This window comes from Emiliania huxleyi (assembly GCF_000372725.1).
Source record: "Emiliania huxleyi CCMP1516 unplaced genomic scaffold EMIHUscaffold_260, whole genome shotgun sequence".
Classification (NCBI taxonomy): Eukaryota; Haptophyta; order Isochrysidales; family Noelaerhabdaceae; genus Emiliania; species Emiliania huxleyi.
Window position 1 is genome coordinate 56,484 of NW_005200087.1, and position 13,795 is coordinate 70,278.

Genomic DNA, 13,795 nt, shown 5'->3' on the forward strand with positions numbered 1-13,795 from the left:
CCTTTTTTAAAAAAAAAAAAGGCCCAAGGAAGGGGCGGAAACCCTTAAAACTAAAAGGGTTTTTAAACCGCGCCCCGGGCTTAAAAATTTTCCCACACCCCGGGGAAAAGGGTTCCCACCCAGTCCCCTTTTTTTGAGCCGAACCAGAGCGGGGAGGGCACTCAAATTCACGGTGTGGGACCCTCCATTTAAATTCCCCCCTTAGGGAGGAGGGTTTCCGGAGCCCCCCCCCCCCCCCCCCCCAAGCGACGATTTGCCCAGCGACGATTTGCCCTTGCGCAGCTGCTGGAGCCGGGTTGGAAATCGGCCGATTTGCCCAGTGTGACGGCCCCGGGTGACAAGGACAAGAGGGGGGGTGGGGAAAGAATTTTAACACTAAGCTCCCTCGCACGACACTGGGTAAAGAAAGAAAACAGCGACCCAAGGGAGGACGGCACGCCGCCACCAAAGGGATTTAAGGAGAGGAGTGTTGTGGTGCTAGCCGTCGCCCACCCTCGGGCGTCTGGTGTGTGATGCAGAAGCCACGGCGCGATTCTTATGTCAAGGGAGACTTGCGGCCCAGTCGACTTCCGATTTCTTTTGTTCGATCGATGCCGCTGTGCGTGCCGCCGCAAACTCCCGCGCTCCGCGGCTCCAATCACCTGCTCGTCTCGCGCAGAGCAGGCGCGCCGTCCCTGCTCCGTCGCTCCCGCAAGCTGCTCGAGCGGTACCGCGAGGTGCACCTGCACGGCCTCGGGGCGGCCATCGCACCGACCATCACCATCGCGGCCCAGCTGGTGCTCGAGTCGGGCGGCGCGCTCGTGGCGTCCGCTTCCACCTCGACCGAGACGCTGTTGGATCGGAGCATCGAGCAGGGCGGTGCGCACGAGGACGAGGACGTGGACCGGTGGGCGGAGGAAGACGGCGAGGAGCGGGGAGTGTCTGCATCGCCAGACGACCCAATGGAGGAATGTCCTGCGGATGGCGAGGAAGCATCATCACGCTCGCTCCTGCGGCTCAGCTCGGCAGTGCACATTCGCATTTACCCCACGTAGATGTCGAAGCGAACGTCGATCGACCTAATCATATGGGTGTGGAGTGTGCCACGCGACCCTACGCGCCACAGGTGAGAAAGATCTTTCTGGGAGTGGGACAGCCACGGGTGCGAGTCCTACGCGACCGAGGGGCTCACGCGTGGGACCCTTCGACGAGCAAAAAAAAAGATGCGGGGGACTTCTGGCGCGTTTTACAGATTACACTCCGGTGATGTGTGATCACACTCACACTGTCATGTACACATGTGCCGGGATTTTTGCGCTGCGAAGCCGATCTGTGGGTCTCTCCGCAAGAAACTAACTTTCGAGCAGACCGGCACTGTCTCTCCCGTCCTAACTCTAGCCCTCTCTCTTTGACTTTGTCTCCGCTCCCGCCCTCCTCCCCGCCCCGCCGGGCCCGAGAGGGAGAGACGAGAAGAGAGGCGGTGAGAGGCACCCGATGCCGGCCCGGGGCAGTGAGAGAGGGAGAGACGAGAAGAGAGGCGGTGAGAGGCACCCGATGCCGGCCCGGGGCAGTGAGAGAGGGAGAGACGAGAAGAGAGGCGTTGAGAGGCACCCGATGCCGGCCCGGGGCAGTGAGAGAGGGAGAGAAGAGAAGAGAGGCGGTGAGAGGCACCCGATGCCGGCCCGGGGCAGTGAGAGAGGGAGAGACGAGAAGAGAGGCGGTGAGAGGCACCCGATGCCGGCCCGGGGCAGTGAGAGAGGGAGAGAAGAGAAGAGAGGCGGTGAGAGGCACCCGATGCCGGCCCGGGGCAGTGAGAGAGGGAGAGACGAGAAGAGAGGCGGTGAGAGGCACCCGATGCCGGCCCGGGGCAGTGAGAGAGGGAGAGACGAGAAGAGAGGCGGTGAGAGGCACCCGATGCCGGCCCGGGGCAGTGAGAGAGGGAGAGACGAGAAGAGAGGCGGTGAGAGGCACCCGATGCCGGCCCGGGGCAGTGAGAGAGGGAGAGACGAGAAGAGAGGCGGTGAGAGGCACCCGATGCCGGCCCGGGGCAGTGAGAGAGGGAGAGAAGAGAAGAGAGGCGGTGAGAGGCACCCGATGCCGGCCCGGGGCAGTGAGAGAGGGAGAGAAGAGAAGAGAGGCGGTGAGAGGCACCCGATGCCGGCCCGGGGCAGTGAGAGAGGGAGAGACGAGAAGAGAGGCGGTGAGAGGCACCCGATGCCGGCCCGGGGCAGTGAGAGAGGGAGAGACGAGAAGAGAGGCGGTGAGAGGCACCCGATGCCGGCCCGGGGCAGTGAGAGAGGGAGAGAAGAGAAGAGAGGCGGTGAGAGGCACCCGATGCCGGCCCGGGGCAGTGAGAGAGGGAGAGACGAGAAGAGAGGCGGTGAGAGGCACCCGATGCCGGCCCGGGGCAGTGAGAGAGGGAGAGACGAGAAGAGAGGCGGTGAGAGGCACCGATGCCGGCCCGGGGCAGTGAGAGAGGGAGAGACGAGAAGAGAGGCGGTGAGAGGCACCCGATGCGGTCCGGGCCGTTGAAGTCCTCGACGTGGGGGAGGCCGGCGGTGGAGAAGGCCTACTCGTCGAGGGAGACGTGTGCAGGAAGTGTCGAGGGGGGTGTCTAGCGAGGTGTCTAGGGAGGAGTGGCAGACGTCGAGGAAAAAGTCGGACAGCTCATCGGAAGCGACGGTCGTGACACGGACCGGCCCGCCGGTGCCGTGCAGCGGAGAGCTGCCGAACTGCTCGTTGTCTTCGGAGCGCTTGTAGAAGGGGAGCACCTGCGGCGCCGAGCGGGCCGCCAGTGGGAAGCGAGGGGACGGGCGCGGTGCAGCCGCAGCTTGCTGCCGCACGTCGTCCCACGACCAGCCGGCTCCCCACTCGGCAAAGTCGGCAGGCCGGCCGCGCATGTAGAGCATGGCGTTGTGGATGCCGCAGCCGCCCAGCCCGCGCGCGATGGCGGGCGGCGGGTCGGCGGGCACCACCCACTGGAACTCCTTGGACCAGCGGTGATCAGAGAGCACCTGCACCCAGCCGAGCGGCACATCGAAGATGGTCCACTTGCCAGCCACGGGCTCCGCGTCGCCGCCGAGCGAGATCTGCGTCGAGCCTCCCGCCTCGAGCACGAGCACCGAGTAGCCAGCCTCGCCCAGCCGGCCCGCAACCACCGCGCCGGTCGAGCCGCCGCCGACCACGATGTAGTCAAAGACGGCCGGGCCGCCGTCCGCAAAGAGGTAACGGACGATCGACCACGCGGAGAAGGCGAGCAAGAGGAGCAGGCCGACCTCACGGAGCATCCACGCACCGTCTCGCGGCCACCGTCGCGCTCTCGGTGGAGCAAGAGCGATAGCCGCGAGCAAAGCGGCCGCGAGCAAACAAAGCGAATAACGCGACTGGCGGAGCTAGTTAGGCTCTCTTCCTTTCCTTTTTTCTCTACAGCACCCTTGGCACCGTGGAGTGCTGGGGGGGGCGACAGGGAGGATGTGGCCCTGAGTTATGTGTACGCCGACTCAGGGTGTGTGGCAGCCAGCTGGCTGTGTGTCTTGTGAGCTTGTTTGTGTCTGTGTGTCGCTCGTGCGTGTCGTCATCATCTGTCTAGCGTCCACCCATACCGCGTTGGTGTCCAGTCCGAGCCTGGCTGTTCTTCACCTTACTACCTACCTACCTAGCACCCTCTCTTTTCTCTCTCTTTTCCCGGGAAAACTCCGTGGAAATCGTCAAATTTTGGGCTCTGAGCCGAGTCTGAGGTTGGCCTGTACGAGGGTTTCCGGCAACCCAGAGGGAAACCAGAGGGTCCCCAGCACTTTGCGTTTCCGGAAATTTCCAGGGAAACCAGAGGGTGTTTGGAGCTCCATTCTGTTTCTCTCGAGTTTCCCGAAGGCCCCCGCACGGGGGGTCCCGGCCGACGTCATGCGCGTCCGGACGCGGCCCTCCGTACACGGAAACAGGATACTGAAGGCATTCCCGAACTCAAAACAGGATACTGAGGGCAGATATGAGCTCAGCTCAGTGAGATCTAGCTGCACATACCCTTAGTATCCAGAATAGTCAAGTCTGAAAAAAGTCGGTCCGACCGCGCGGAGCCGTCTGGCTCTCTGCAGAGCCCTCGCGGGCACGCCTGGTCCGCGGCGGCGAGGAGGGAGCGAGCGCCGAGAGCAACGTCAATCCTGTGTGCGAGGGGGAGGGGAACACACTTATGCTAGTAGGTCAGGGAGGTGTAGATGGCCGGGGTCAACCACCTGCACTCGGATGAGCCGCAGCCTAATCTCCGCCGTCGCCGCAGCAGGCAGCAGCTTGCCAAAGGAGCCGCCAGCGTGGAGTATAGGTGCCAAAGCTCTGCTCCATGGTGTTCGCCGCCGATACGCGAGCCCCACTTTTGTTGCTGCGCACTCTCATCTATTGTGGACGGGACGTAGCCTTCTGGCACGGGCAAGACCTCGGCTGGCACGTAGGAAGGTCGAGGTCCGGGCTCCCCCAGTCCCATGTTGACGACACCAGTAGACAGCTCCTTGCCGAGCATTGATGTGCAGAGGGCCTGGTAGATGACTGGACCAAGGCACTGCACACCGGAACCAAAACACTGCATGCACTTGCTCGCATCCGGCCCCGCTGTGCTCTTGGAATGCAGCGTGCCACGGCACAGGCAGTGCGGCAAACGCTGTATGCTCGGTCATCATCGCCTCCGTGCTTGTCCCTGCAGCCATACTGCGTCAGTTAGCACTGTAGGCGAGAGCACGCCGAGCACCGCACTCGTTGCAGCTGCCGAGGGCTGCACGCGTAACTGCTGTGCGCCCGCGAGAGCGCGCGATGTTTTGTTCTCCGCTCGAGGTTCTCCTGAAAAGAAAGATATCCGGCCCGAACGCTACGGTGGAGCACAGAAAATCACGCGCACCAACTCCAATTAGAACTCCAATTAAACAAAAACTCGAATTAGCAGACAGAAGAACGCTATGGCTAGAGTGAAAGCCCCGCGAAGCGGCGCAAAACATGATAGCTGGGCTCATCAGTCCTGCTGTCGAGTCACCTGGGCAAGAGTCTGACAACGACAGCTTGCCAGGAAAGGGCAGCTACACGTCCAGCCACGCATCGAGTGACGACGAGCAACCAGGAATCCTGCTCCTCGACGACAGCACATCGATCATCGTCCTCGCATGCCACATCATCGACGACAGAAGGCAGGCAAGCCATCCCAGTGACGCCCGATCGACCCACAGCGATCCCACGGCTGAAGATCTTGTCGCTGGTTGTTGCGCCCTGCGAACGACTTCGGTGTGGGCCGCTCAAGTCGGTCGAATTTATTCAACGCTCTTGGCATGCACGGCAGGAGAACGACAGCGGGGTGGCGCAACTTCCCCGATCCCCTTCACTGCTTGAGATGGCTGCACAGAACGCAGTATGGGCTCGGGCGTCGGTCCATTCAGACTGCGGGGGAGCATGCATACCCCACAGCCACGCTCCAGACCGCGCTGCTGATCCGGCAAATTGGAGGACCTCGTGCCTCTCGGCTTCTCTTATGCGTGATGCCAGCAGAAAGGACGCTGATGCATGCTCAAATGAGGCACCGCGTATCTCCTCGCAGCTGCAGCTGGCATCCGCCGTGGACTAACGAAATCTGCGATCTCAGTGCCCCAGCACGCAAAATTTTCTCTGCAGGGCTACCGCCCCGCACCCCGCCTGGGATGAATTCACACCTCTCAACAGCTGTTCACACTTGGAAAACTCACTGGATTTGGGCCACTTGCCTGGGCGACCCTGGACCCCTGGCGGACGCGCATGACGTCGGCCGGGACCCCCCGTGCGGGGGCCTTCAGTTTCCCTCGGGAAACTCGCGAGTTTCCCTGAGTCTGAGAGCTGGTCTGGGGCAAAATCTGGGGCAAAATTGAGGAAATCGGCACGATACCCAGGTATTTTCCAGGTATACCGGGGTTTTCCAGGTATACCCGCAAAATACCCGGTATTTTGCCGATTTTGGCCCCAAAACAGCCTCAGACACGGCTCAGAGCCCCCCCAAAATGACGAATTCCACGGAGTTTCCCCGGGGTTTCCCGAGGAAACTAGAGGGTGTTGTAGGGAAACGAGGAGGAAACACGGAAAGGAAACCAGGTAGGGTGCGAGAGGAAACCCTCGTACAGGCCAAGTCTGAGGCTGCTGGTTTGGGCCCAAAATCAGCCAAATTTTAGGCCAAATCGGCAAAATGCCGGGAATTTTGCGGAGAACCCGTGCATACCTGGAATTTACCCTGCGACCGCCTGGGTATTTTGTCGATTTCCTCAATTTTGCCTCAGATTTTGCCCCAGACCAGCTCTCAGACTCAGGGAAAACAGCGAGTTTCCAGAATGGAGCACCAAACACCCTCTGTTTTCCCTGAAAATTTCCGGAAACGCAAAGTGCTGGGGACCCTCTGTTTTCCTTTTTGTTTTCCGGAAAATCTTATACAGGCCAAATTCCCGGGAATAGGACCTTAGGGTACCCCTAGGGTTCTGAGGGCCGGATTTTTTTAAGACCTTTTAAGAAACGAGGAGGTTTGGGGGCTTAACTTGCCATTTAAGAGATTGCAGGCACGGGGGGTCCCTCTTTTAAGTCCGTTTAAGAAAATCGGCCTCACCGGCACGCGTCGCTGGGTTCCGCGCCGGTTTCTCCAATACTGCCGTTATTAGGCACGAACCCGCCACGAAGACACATCTGTAAGTCTGGTGCACTGGCGGGAGCCATACTCGCATAGGGGACGCGTGCCAGCTGACTGTAGCCAGCTTCCCGGCCTCCGGCGTCTACCGGGGAGCCTCCCGGACCATCGACCTCGGGAGCTCTCCCGCACCGTTTAAGCGTTTAAGACCGTTTAAGGAATCGGCGGCCCAGCAGCTCTTAAAACCGGCCTAGGCCGGTTTTAAGCCGTTTAAGCCGCAGGCGCCCCAGGGCCCACCCTTTTAAGCCTAGGGGTACCCTAAGAATAGGACGCCGCGAGCGGCGTGGCGTGGAGCGGTTGAGCATCCCTCCGGGGGCCCCTCTGCGCCGGGGAGGCGTTGTTGGAGGCTAGGACGCAAGCGTCCGTCGCCCCTTTTCAAACTCGGGGCCCACTCCGCTACGCTCCGACCCGAATTTGGAGGGCCTAAAAGTTTAAGGTGTTGCTGCGCAAAAGGGGAAGACGCTCCACGCACAAAAAGTATATGTATCAGTTCTTACGAACGTACTTCCTCTTAGGCGGACCCTCCCGATGCCAGGACGCATGCGGCCAACAACGCTATTCGTGCGGAAGAGCCACTGCAAGCGGACTGTGCCCCTGAGCCAATGCGGCGGCGAATGGCAAAGCGCATACAAAAGTCGGGGTCGCAGAGAGCGTCGCGCAGCAGTTGAGCATGCTCGTCGGTCGCGTTGTTTAGGACGCCACGCCAATTATCTGCGCGCCCATCTGTTGCCTGGCATCCCCGGCGAATTCGTCGCTCGTGATCAGCTCCGCTGCCGCTCGGAGCAACCAGTGCCGTGTCGAGATGAAGCTCCGCGACGACGCCCGTGGACTGCACGCGCAGGGAGAGGCGCACGAGCTCCCGCACGGCAAGCGACTTCTCGGCATGCGCCGCCTGACGCCTGTCGGCATCCCATTCTTGCAAGCAAGCCATTTCTACCGACCGCGTATTTGGTCGACGGGACGGACGTTTTGGTACGTTTTGGCACCAGCTGAAGGCTTGCCCCCGCAAAAGCCCGTTGCCAACCCCTTTTTCAGTGTATGTAGCTCTTTTTTGCCAGAGTATCGCGAATCAATTGGCCTCCGCTCAAGGTGTGAACATATTCGCTGCGGTCAAAATGAAATGAAAAACCAAGCACCGGGAAAAGGAAAGCACCGCCGCAGCGGGAGGCATTGCACACTGACCGCGTTTTCTTTTTCGAGCTCGAGGAAGGCCTACGCCAGCGCGCCCGCCCTCCAGCGTCCCTCTCGCACAGAGATGGGCGAGCCGGTGATCAAGTTCCGAAACTACCAGCCCAAGACGGAGCTCGACCAGCTCGGTGCCGAGACGGTGGAGAAGGCGGCCGTGCCGGACGTCGAGGAGGCGCTGCAGGTGCACCGCCGGCAGTACCCCGCGGCGGCGGCGGGATGCTCAGTAGCCCGCGCCACGCCGGAACGCGCAGGCTGGCAGCTCGGACGTCGCGCACACGGATCCGACCCAGGAGCCGCTCCTCAACCTCGCGCCCAAGAAGGTGAACTGGGACCTCAAGCGCGACATTGAGCCGCAGATGAAGAAGCTGCGAGCCGCGACCGACCGCGCCATCATCGAGCTCATCAGAGAGTGCGCGCGCGTCCGAGCCCTCCGCACGCACACCTCTAGCCCATGTCGTGGCGCCTGCGCGCGCGGTCCGACCCACGCCCGCCCACACTGCACGGCGTGTGCACCCGGCTCCTGCGCACGACTCAGGGCCGAGGCGCGAGCGAGCCCCCCCCCCCCCCCCTTCGATAACAGGCGCGTCACCAAGGAGGGCGGCGAGACCGACCTCTCCACAGCAGTCAGCCAGGCAGCCCAGGAGGCGGCCAAAGACGAGTTGTGACGATAATCGAGTTTTGTGCACTTGTATCGCGATTTTTTTCGAGCTCAGACGGCAGCGAGCGACTTTTGCCTGCAGCCGTAACTCGGCCTCTGGCCGCCGACAGCGCCTAACTCGGGGTCTGGGGCGGAGCCCCAGCCTGGGGTCTGGGGCTGGCAGCCCCAGCGGGGTGCGGGGCAGAGCCCCGCGAAGAAAATTTTGCATTTTTAGCGCCAAAAACCGACCAAAAATAGGCTGTGAGCTGCTGCCCAAAAAATTGCGCAATGTACAAATCTCGTACAATAGTACACACACACACACACACACACACACACACACACACACACACACACACACACACACACACACACACACACACACACACACACGATTCATACTCATGCAGTGTGTACATACAGATCACTTCCGTCGCTGACGCTTCGACATGGCCGCTACTGGCTTGGCTGCTGGCTTGGCTGCTGGCGGCTTGCGCCGTGCGGACCCCTTGGCTGCCGGCTTGGCCCCCCGCCCTGCCCGCGCCGGTGCTGGCGCATGCAATGATGGGCCATCGTCATCACTGCTGTCTGGCGGTGCTCGAGGCGGTGCAGCCTTACGCTTCCCTGCACGCTGCGCGGGTGCAGGTGCGGGTGCGGGTGCGGGGGCGGGTGCGGGCGCCTCGCCGTCGCTCTCGTCCTCGTCCTCGTCCTCGGACTCGTCGCACGAGGTCTCCTCCATGTAGCCCGCACGCTCCTCCTCGAACTCCTTCTAGCGCCTCCAAGTGCTCCACGTGCAATCTCCAGCCTAGATCAAGTCCTCCTTCACACCCCCCCAACTCACCCACAAAGCCACCTCTTCCTCGGTCCAACGCAGCGCCTCAAGCCGTGCCTGCTCCTGGTTGACTGTCGCAAGCCGCTGTTCATGGAGCAGCGGCTGCTCCTCGTGCTCGTGATCTGATGAAAGCTCGGCATCGCTCAGCGCTTGCGCCATCGGGACGTCAGCCTCTGCCGCCGGAGCGGCGGCCTCGGACTGCATCGCTGGGTCTGCAGCTCCGTCGACCTCCTCGGTGGGAGGGTCGGCGGCGGGCGGGTCGGCGGCGGCGCCGTCGGCAGCGGCGTCCACTGGAGCACCGCCCGTGCGCACACCAAAGTGGATTAGGAAGGCGTTCTTGGCGGCACGTGTCCACCCCTTTGGCTTGGGGCCGCCTGCACCGCGTCGATGGAGCATTGGCAATGCCGCGCGGCGCCTACGAATGGTTCGGGAACGCCGCCCATGGGAACGGCGCTCTCGGCAGAGCTTTCGTGGCGGGGAGACGGCTGCCCGGAGGTGCCCGGAGCGCTCTCCCGGCTCACTGAGAGGGGAGATGGCGGATTTTTTTACATGGGTCGGGAGGGCAGCTCACGGCGGTCACGCAGCGCGCACCTTGAGTCGCGAGGGCGATGCGGCGACGGTTACCCGACGTCGGACGGACCGTCCACAGTGGTGCCAGGGTGCAGGCATGAATGGGTCTGACCTCGAAAAAAATTGCGATTTGTTGCTCCCCGCTCGGAGCTTTGTTTTCCTATTTTTGAAACAGCGCGGTTTCTCTTTCTTACATCTATTGGAGCGCCCAAACACGGGTCTGGCGCGCACTGGGAAAGAAAACGTGCTTCCCTAAGGACTATTGAGTATTGTGCGCCTCGGCAAGGGCCCAAGGCGGTTCCGGACATCTAGAGCTGTCAAACGTTAAGAGAGCTGAGGACAGTGTTGCTAGTGTTAACAGTAACAACAGAACAACAGTGGGGCTCCCCAACAACAGTAGCTAACGTTAGGCCAGCTGAACAACAATAAGGAAGGCCTGGCAGTGACCCACGACGATCTCCAGCGTCCAGTGGCAGTGCGGGTAATACCCGAAAATACCTGGAAAAACCCAGGTATTTTCGGGTTTTACCCGGGGTTTTTGGCATTTTCTGCTTGCTGACCACTGAACAACAGTAACAACAGTAACAAACAGTAACAGCATGGGCTGGGGAGAACACTTGAACAACGTTGAGGGTTTTCAGCCAACAATAGTGCAACTGTTAGGCCCAAAGTTAACGTTGACAGCTCTACGGACATCCCCCCGGATTTGCGAGCGTCTGGTGGGACTTCATCCTGACTTCATCTTGCCATGGGCTCTACAACGCGCCCTTCCACCCGTACGCGCCGATGCATCCGTTCCCAATGATGCCCCCTCCCCCGCACAGATGATGCACCTGCCGCCGCCGCAAGTTGGCATGCACGGGCTGGCCCAGCAGACGTGGATGCGCGGGGACGACTTGCAGTCCAAGAACAAGGAGGCGCACAAGGCAGCAGAGGGCGTAAAGCACGATCATCCATGATCCATTGCGAGGGCGCGCTAGGTGGAAGTACCGTTATGTGCGAGGTAGGTAGGTAGAAAGGTGAAGAACAGCCAGGCTCGGACTGGACACCAACGCGGTATGGGTGGACGCCGGACAGATGTGAGATGATGACGGCACGCACGAGCGACACACAGACACAAACAAGCTCACAAGACACACAGCCAGCGGGCTGCCACACACCCTGAGTTGGCGTACACATAACTCAAGGCCACATCCTCCCTGTCGCCCCCCCCAGCACTCCAAGGTGCCAAGAGAACAAATAAGGGCACAACAAACAACAGACGACAGGAAGTAACGTGCAGGACCTAGGTTAGAGCAGACCGCTCCGCCTCTAGCAATCTCGCCGGCCGGCGAGGCCCGGACGAGACCGTGTGTGGGGTCTAAGTGAGGTGTCTATGGACGCCCTCCTCACAGGCTAGTGGCCTACTACTAGCCCTAACTCGCACTCATGGGAGATGTCCAGTTCATTGTATGAGTGTATGCAAGCAGAGGCGCGTGTGCTGATTCTAGATCGCACGCCGTGGCATATGACTTGGGAGGCGTGCGACCGCAGCGCACCCGTCGTAAGGTCGACGGGCGCGCGTGTCAGCGAGAGAGTTGCGGGCGGAGCCATACCCGACTTTTAGAGGAAGAGCCCCGCGCCACGGTTGCCAGCCGTGCCTTCGCGGGAGCCGCCCCTCGAGCCCCCTCTCGTCGCCACTGTCCCTGAGTGCGTCCCGCCTTGGCGGCACACACTCGACGAGGACAGTCCATATGTGCGAGTGGGAAGCGGATTCGCCCACCTCGTCCTACATCTCAAAGAGCCAGAACCCACCGACCAGTGCCAATGCGCGGGATTCCTGAGCTGCTCCGCGCAGCGGTGCTAGCGGTTGATCGAGGCGAGGAGGAGGCGGTGCTGGCGTGGCTCGACGGCGGTGGGCGGGCCGACGCGACGTACGAGAGAGGCAAGTTTAGTGGCCTCACGCTGCTGATGGGCGCCGCCCACTACGGCCACAAGCGGTTGGTCGAGCTGCTGCTTCAGCGCGGCGCGGATGCCAACCTGCAGAACAGCGACGGCTGGACCGCGCTGATGCTCGCCGCCCGCAGCGGCCACGAGCGGGCGGTCGATCCGCTCTTGCGGCACGGCGCGGAGGTCGACAAGAAGAACCGCAACGGCGGCACCGCGCTGACGTACGCCGCCCAGGAAGGCTACGAACGGGTGGTCGACTTGCTGCTGCGGCGCGAGGCGAAGATCAACCTGCAGAACAGCGACGGCCTCACCGCGCTGATTTTCGCCGCTTTCTTCAACCACCCCGCCGTCGTGCGGCGCTTGCTGCGGGCGGGCGCAGACGCGGCGGCGCGCACTGTTGGCGGCAAGACGGCGCTGCAGTATGCCAAGGAGAAGGGCCACGCCGAGTGCGTCGATGCCTTGTCGGAGGCGGCGGCGGCTGCCGACGGCCGGGCAGGGGCGGGCGGCGCCTCCTCGGGCGCGGCAGCGGCAGCTGAAGACGCGCCGCTGCTCGGCCAGCGAGTAGAGCTCAGCGGGCTCTCCTCCCGCCCCGAGCTGAACGGGCAGCGGGGCGAGGCGCGGAGCTTCGAGGGCGGGCGGTACGCGGTGGCGCTCGAGGGCAGCGGCGAGAGCGTGCGGGTGCGGCCGGGTAATCTGTCGCCGGCGGCGGCGGAGCTGAACGGTGCCTTGGCAGTCTCCGACGCGGTCGTGATAGCGGCGGAGCGTGGCGAGGAGGCGGCGGTGCTGGCGTGGCTCGAGGGCGGCGGGCGGGCTGACGCGACGTTCAAGAGAGGCGGCGTGAGCGGCCTCACGCTGCTGATGCGCGCCGCCCGCTACGGCCACGAGCGGGTGGTCGAGCTGCTGCTGCAGCACGGTGCTGATGTCAACCTGCAAGACAGCGACGGCATCACCGCGCTGATGGGCGCCGCCCGCTACGGCCACGAGCGGGTGGTCGAGCTGCTACTGCGGCGCGGCGCGGAGATCAACAAGCGGGGTAGCCACGGCATCACCGCGCTGATGTTCGCCGCCCTCCTCAACCGCCCCGCCGTCGTGCGGCGCTTGCTGCGGGCGGGCGCTGACATGGCGGCGCGCAATGCGAACGGCATGACGGCGCTGCAGTGGACCAAGGAGAAGGGCCACGCCGAGTGCGTCGAGGCCTTCAAGAAGCACGTCCAGGAGGTGGTGGCGGGACGGCCCACGGCGACGGCAGCCGGCGGCGCAGGCGCAGGCGGCGCTTCCTCCGGCGGCGCTTCCTCGGCTGGATCGAGAGTCGCGAAGACGCCATCTCCAGCGGTGGCGGCGGGGCGGGCGTCGAGCGGTGGCGTGGCAGTCTCCGTTGAGGTCATCGCAGCGGCTGAGCGAGGCGAGGAGGAGGCGGTGCTGGCGTGGCTCGAGGGCGGCGGGCGGGTCAACGCGACGTACGAGAGAGGCGGCGTGAGCGGCCTCACGCTGCTGATGGGCGCCGCCAACCACGGCCACGAGCGGGTGGTTGAGCTGCTGATACGGCACGGCGCGAAGATCGACCTGCAGAGCAGCAACGGCCTCACCGCGCTGATAAGCGCTGCTTTCTACGGCCACGAGCGGGTGGTCGACTTGCTGATCCGGCGCGGCGCTGATGTGGAGACGGCGGTCGCAGAATCAGCCGAACAGGCGGCGGAGGCCGCACGCGAGGCGGCAGCGGCTGCGGAGGCGGCGGAGGCGCGCGATGCAGCCGAGGCGGCGCTGCGCGAGGCAGTTGAGGCGTGCGGCCGAGGCGACGCCGATCTCGAGGCGCTCAGGGCGGCGATCAAAGCAAACACCGAAGGCGCCGACGGTTCGGAGGCGCTGGGGGCGGCGCGGCGGCTGCGCGACGAGCTGGCGGAGCGAAAGGCCCGCGAGGCTAGGGCGCTAAAGCGGCAGTGGCAGAAGGAGGAGAAGGCGGCGGCGAGGCAGGCGGCGGCGGCGGCGC

At 63.1% G+C, this 13,795-nt stretch overlaps 4 protein-coding genes across 4 annotated transcripts; 2 read left to right on the top strand and 2 right to left on the bottom strand.

The window, feature by feature from the left end:
* Positions 1-590: 590 nt before the first annotated feature.
* On the top strand, positions 591-1,034 carry EMIHUDRAFT_237973 (hypothetical protein; the record flags this gene model as incomplete). Its single annotated transcript, XM_005777395.1, has 1 exon — positions 591-1,034. One exon carries the CDS (start codon positions 591-593, stop codon positions 1,032-1,034), a length of 444 nt encoding a protein of 147 aa, XP_005777452.1.
* A 339-nt stretch (positions 1,035-1,373) lies between these two features.
* On the bottom strand, positions 1,374-3,266 carry EMIHUDRAFT_237974 (putative glucose-methanol-choline oxidoreductase; the record flags this gene model as incomplete). Its single annotated transcript, XM_005777396.1, has 4 exons — positions 1,374-1,410; positions 2,490-2,548; positions 2,625-2,750; positions 2,823-3,266. 4 exons carry the CDS (start codon positions 3,264-3,266, stop codon positions 1,374-1,376), a joined length of 666 nt encoding a protein of 221 aa, XP_005777453.1.
* Positions 3,267-7,163: 3,897 nt separating this feature from the next.
* Positions 7,164-7,583, bottom strand: EMIHUDRAFT_237976 (hypothetical protein; the record flags this gene model as incomplete). The annotated part of the gene is made up of 1 exon (XM_005777397.1): positions 7,164-7,583. One exon carries the CDS (start codon positions 7,581-7,583, stop codon positions 7,164-7,166), a length of 420 nt encoding a protein of 139 aa, XP_005777454.1.
* A 324-nt stretch (positions 7,584-7,907) lies between these two features.
* Positions 7,908-8,505, top strand: EMIHUDRAFT_115649 (hypothetical protein; the record flags this gene model as incomplete). The annotated part of the gene is made up of 3 exons (XM_005777398.1): positions 7,908-8,021; positions 8,092-8,249; positions 8,421-8,505. 3 exons carry the CDS (start codon positions 7,908-7,910, stop codon positions 8,503-8,505), a joined length of 357 nt encoding a protein of 118 aa, XP_005777455.1.
* Between the last annotated feature and the right edge of the window lie 5,290 nt (positions 8,506-13,795).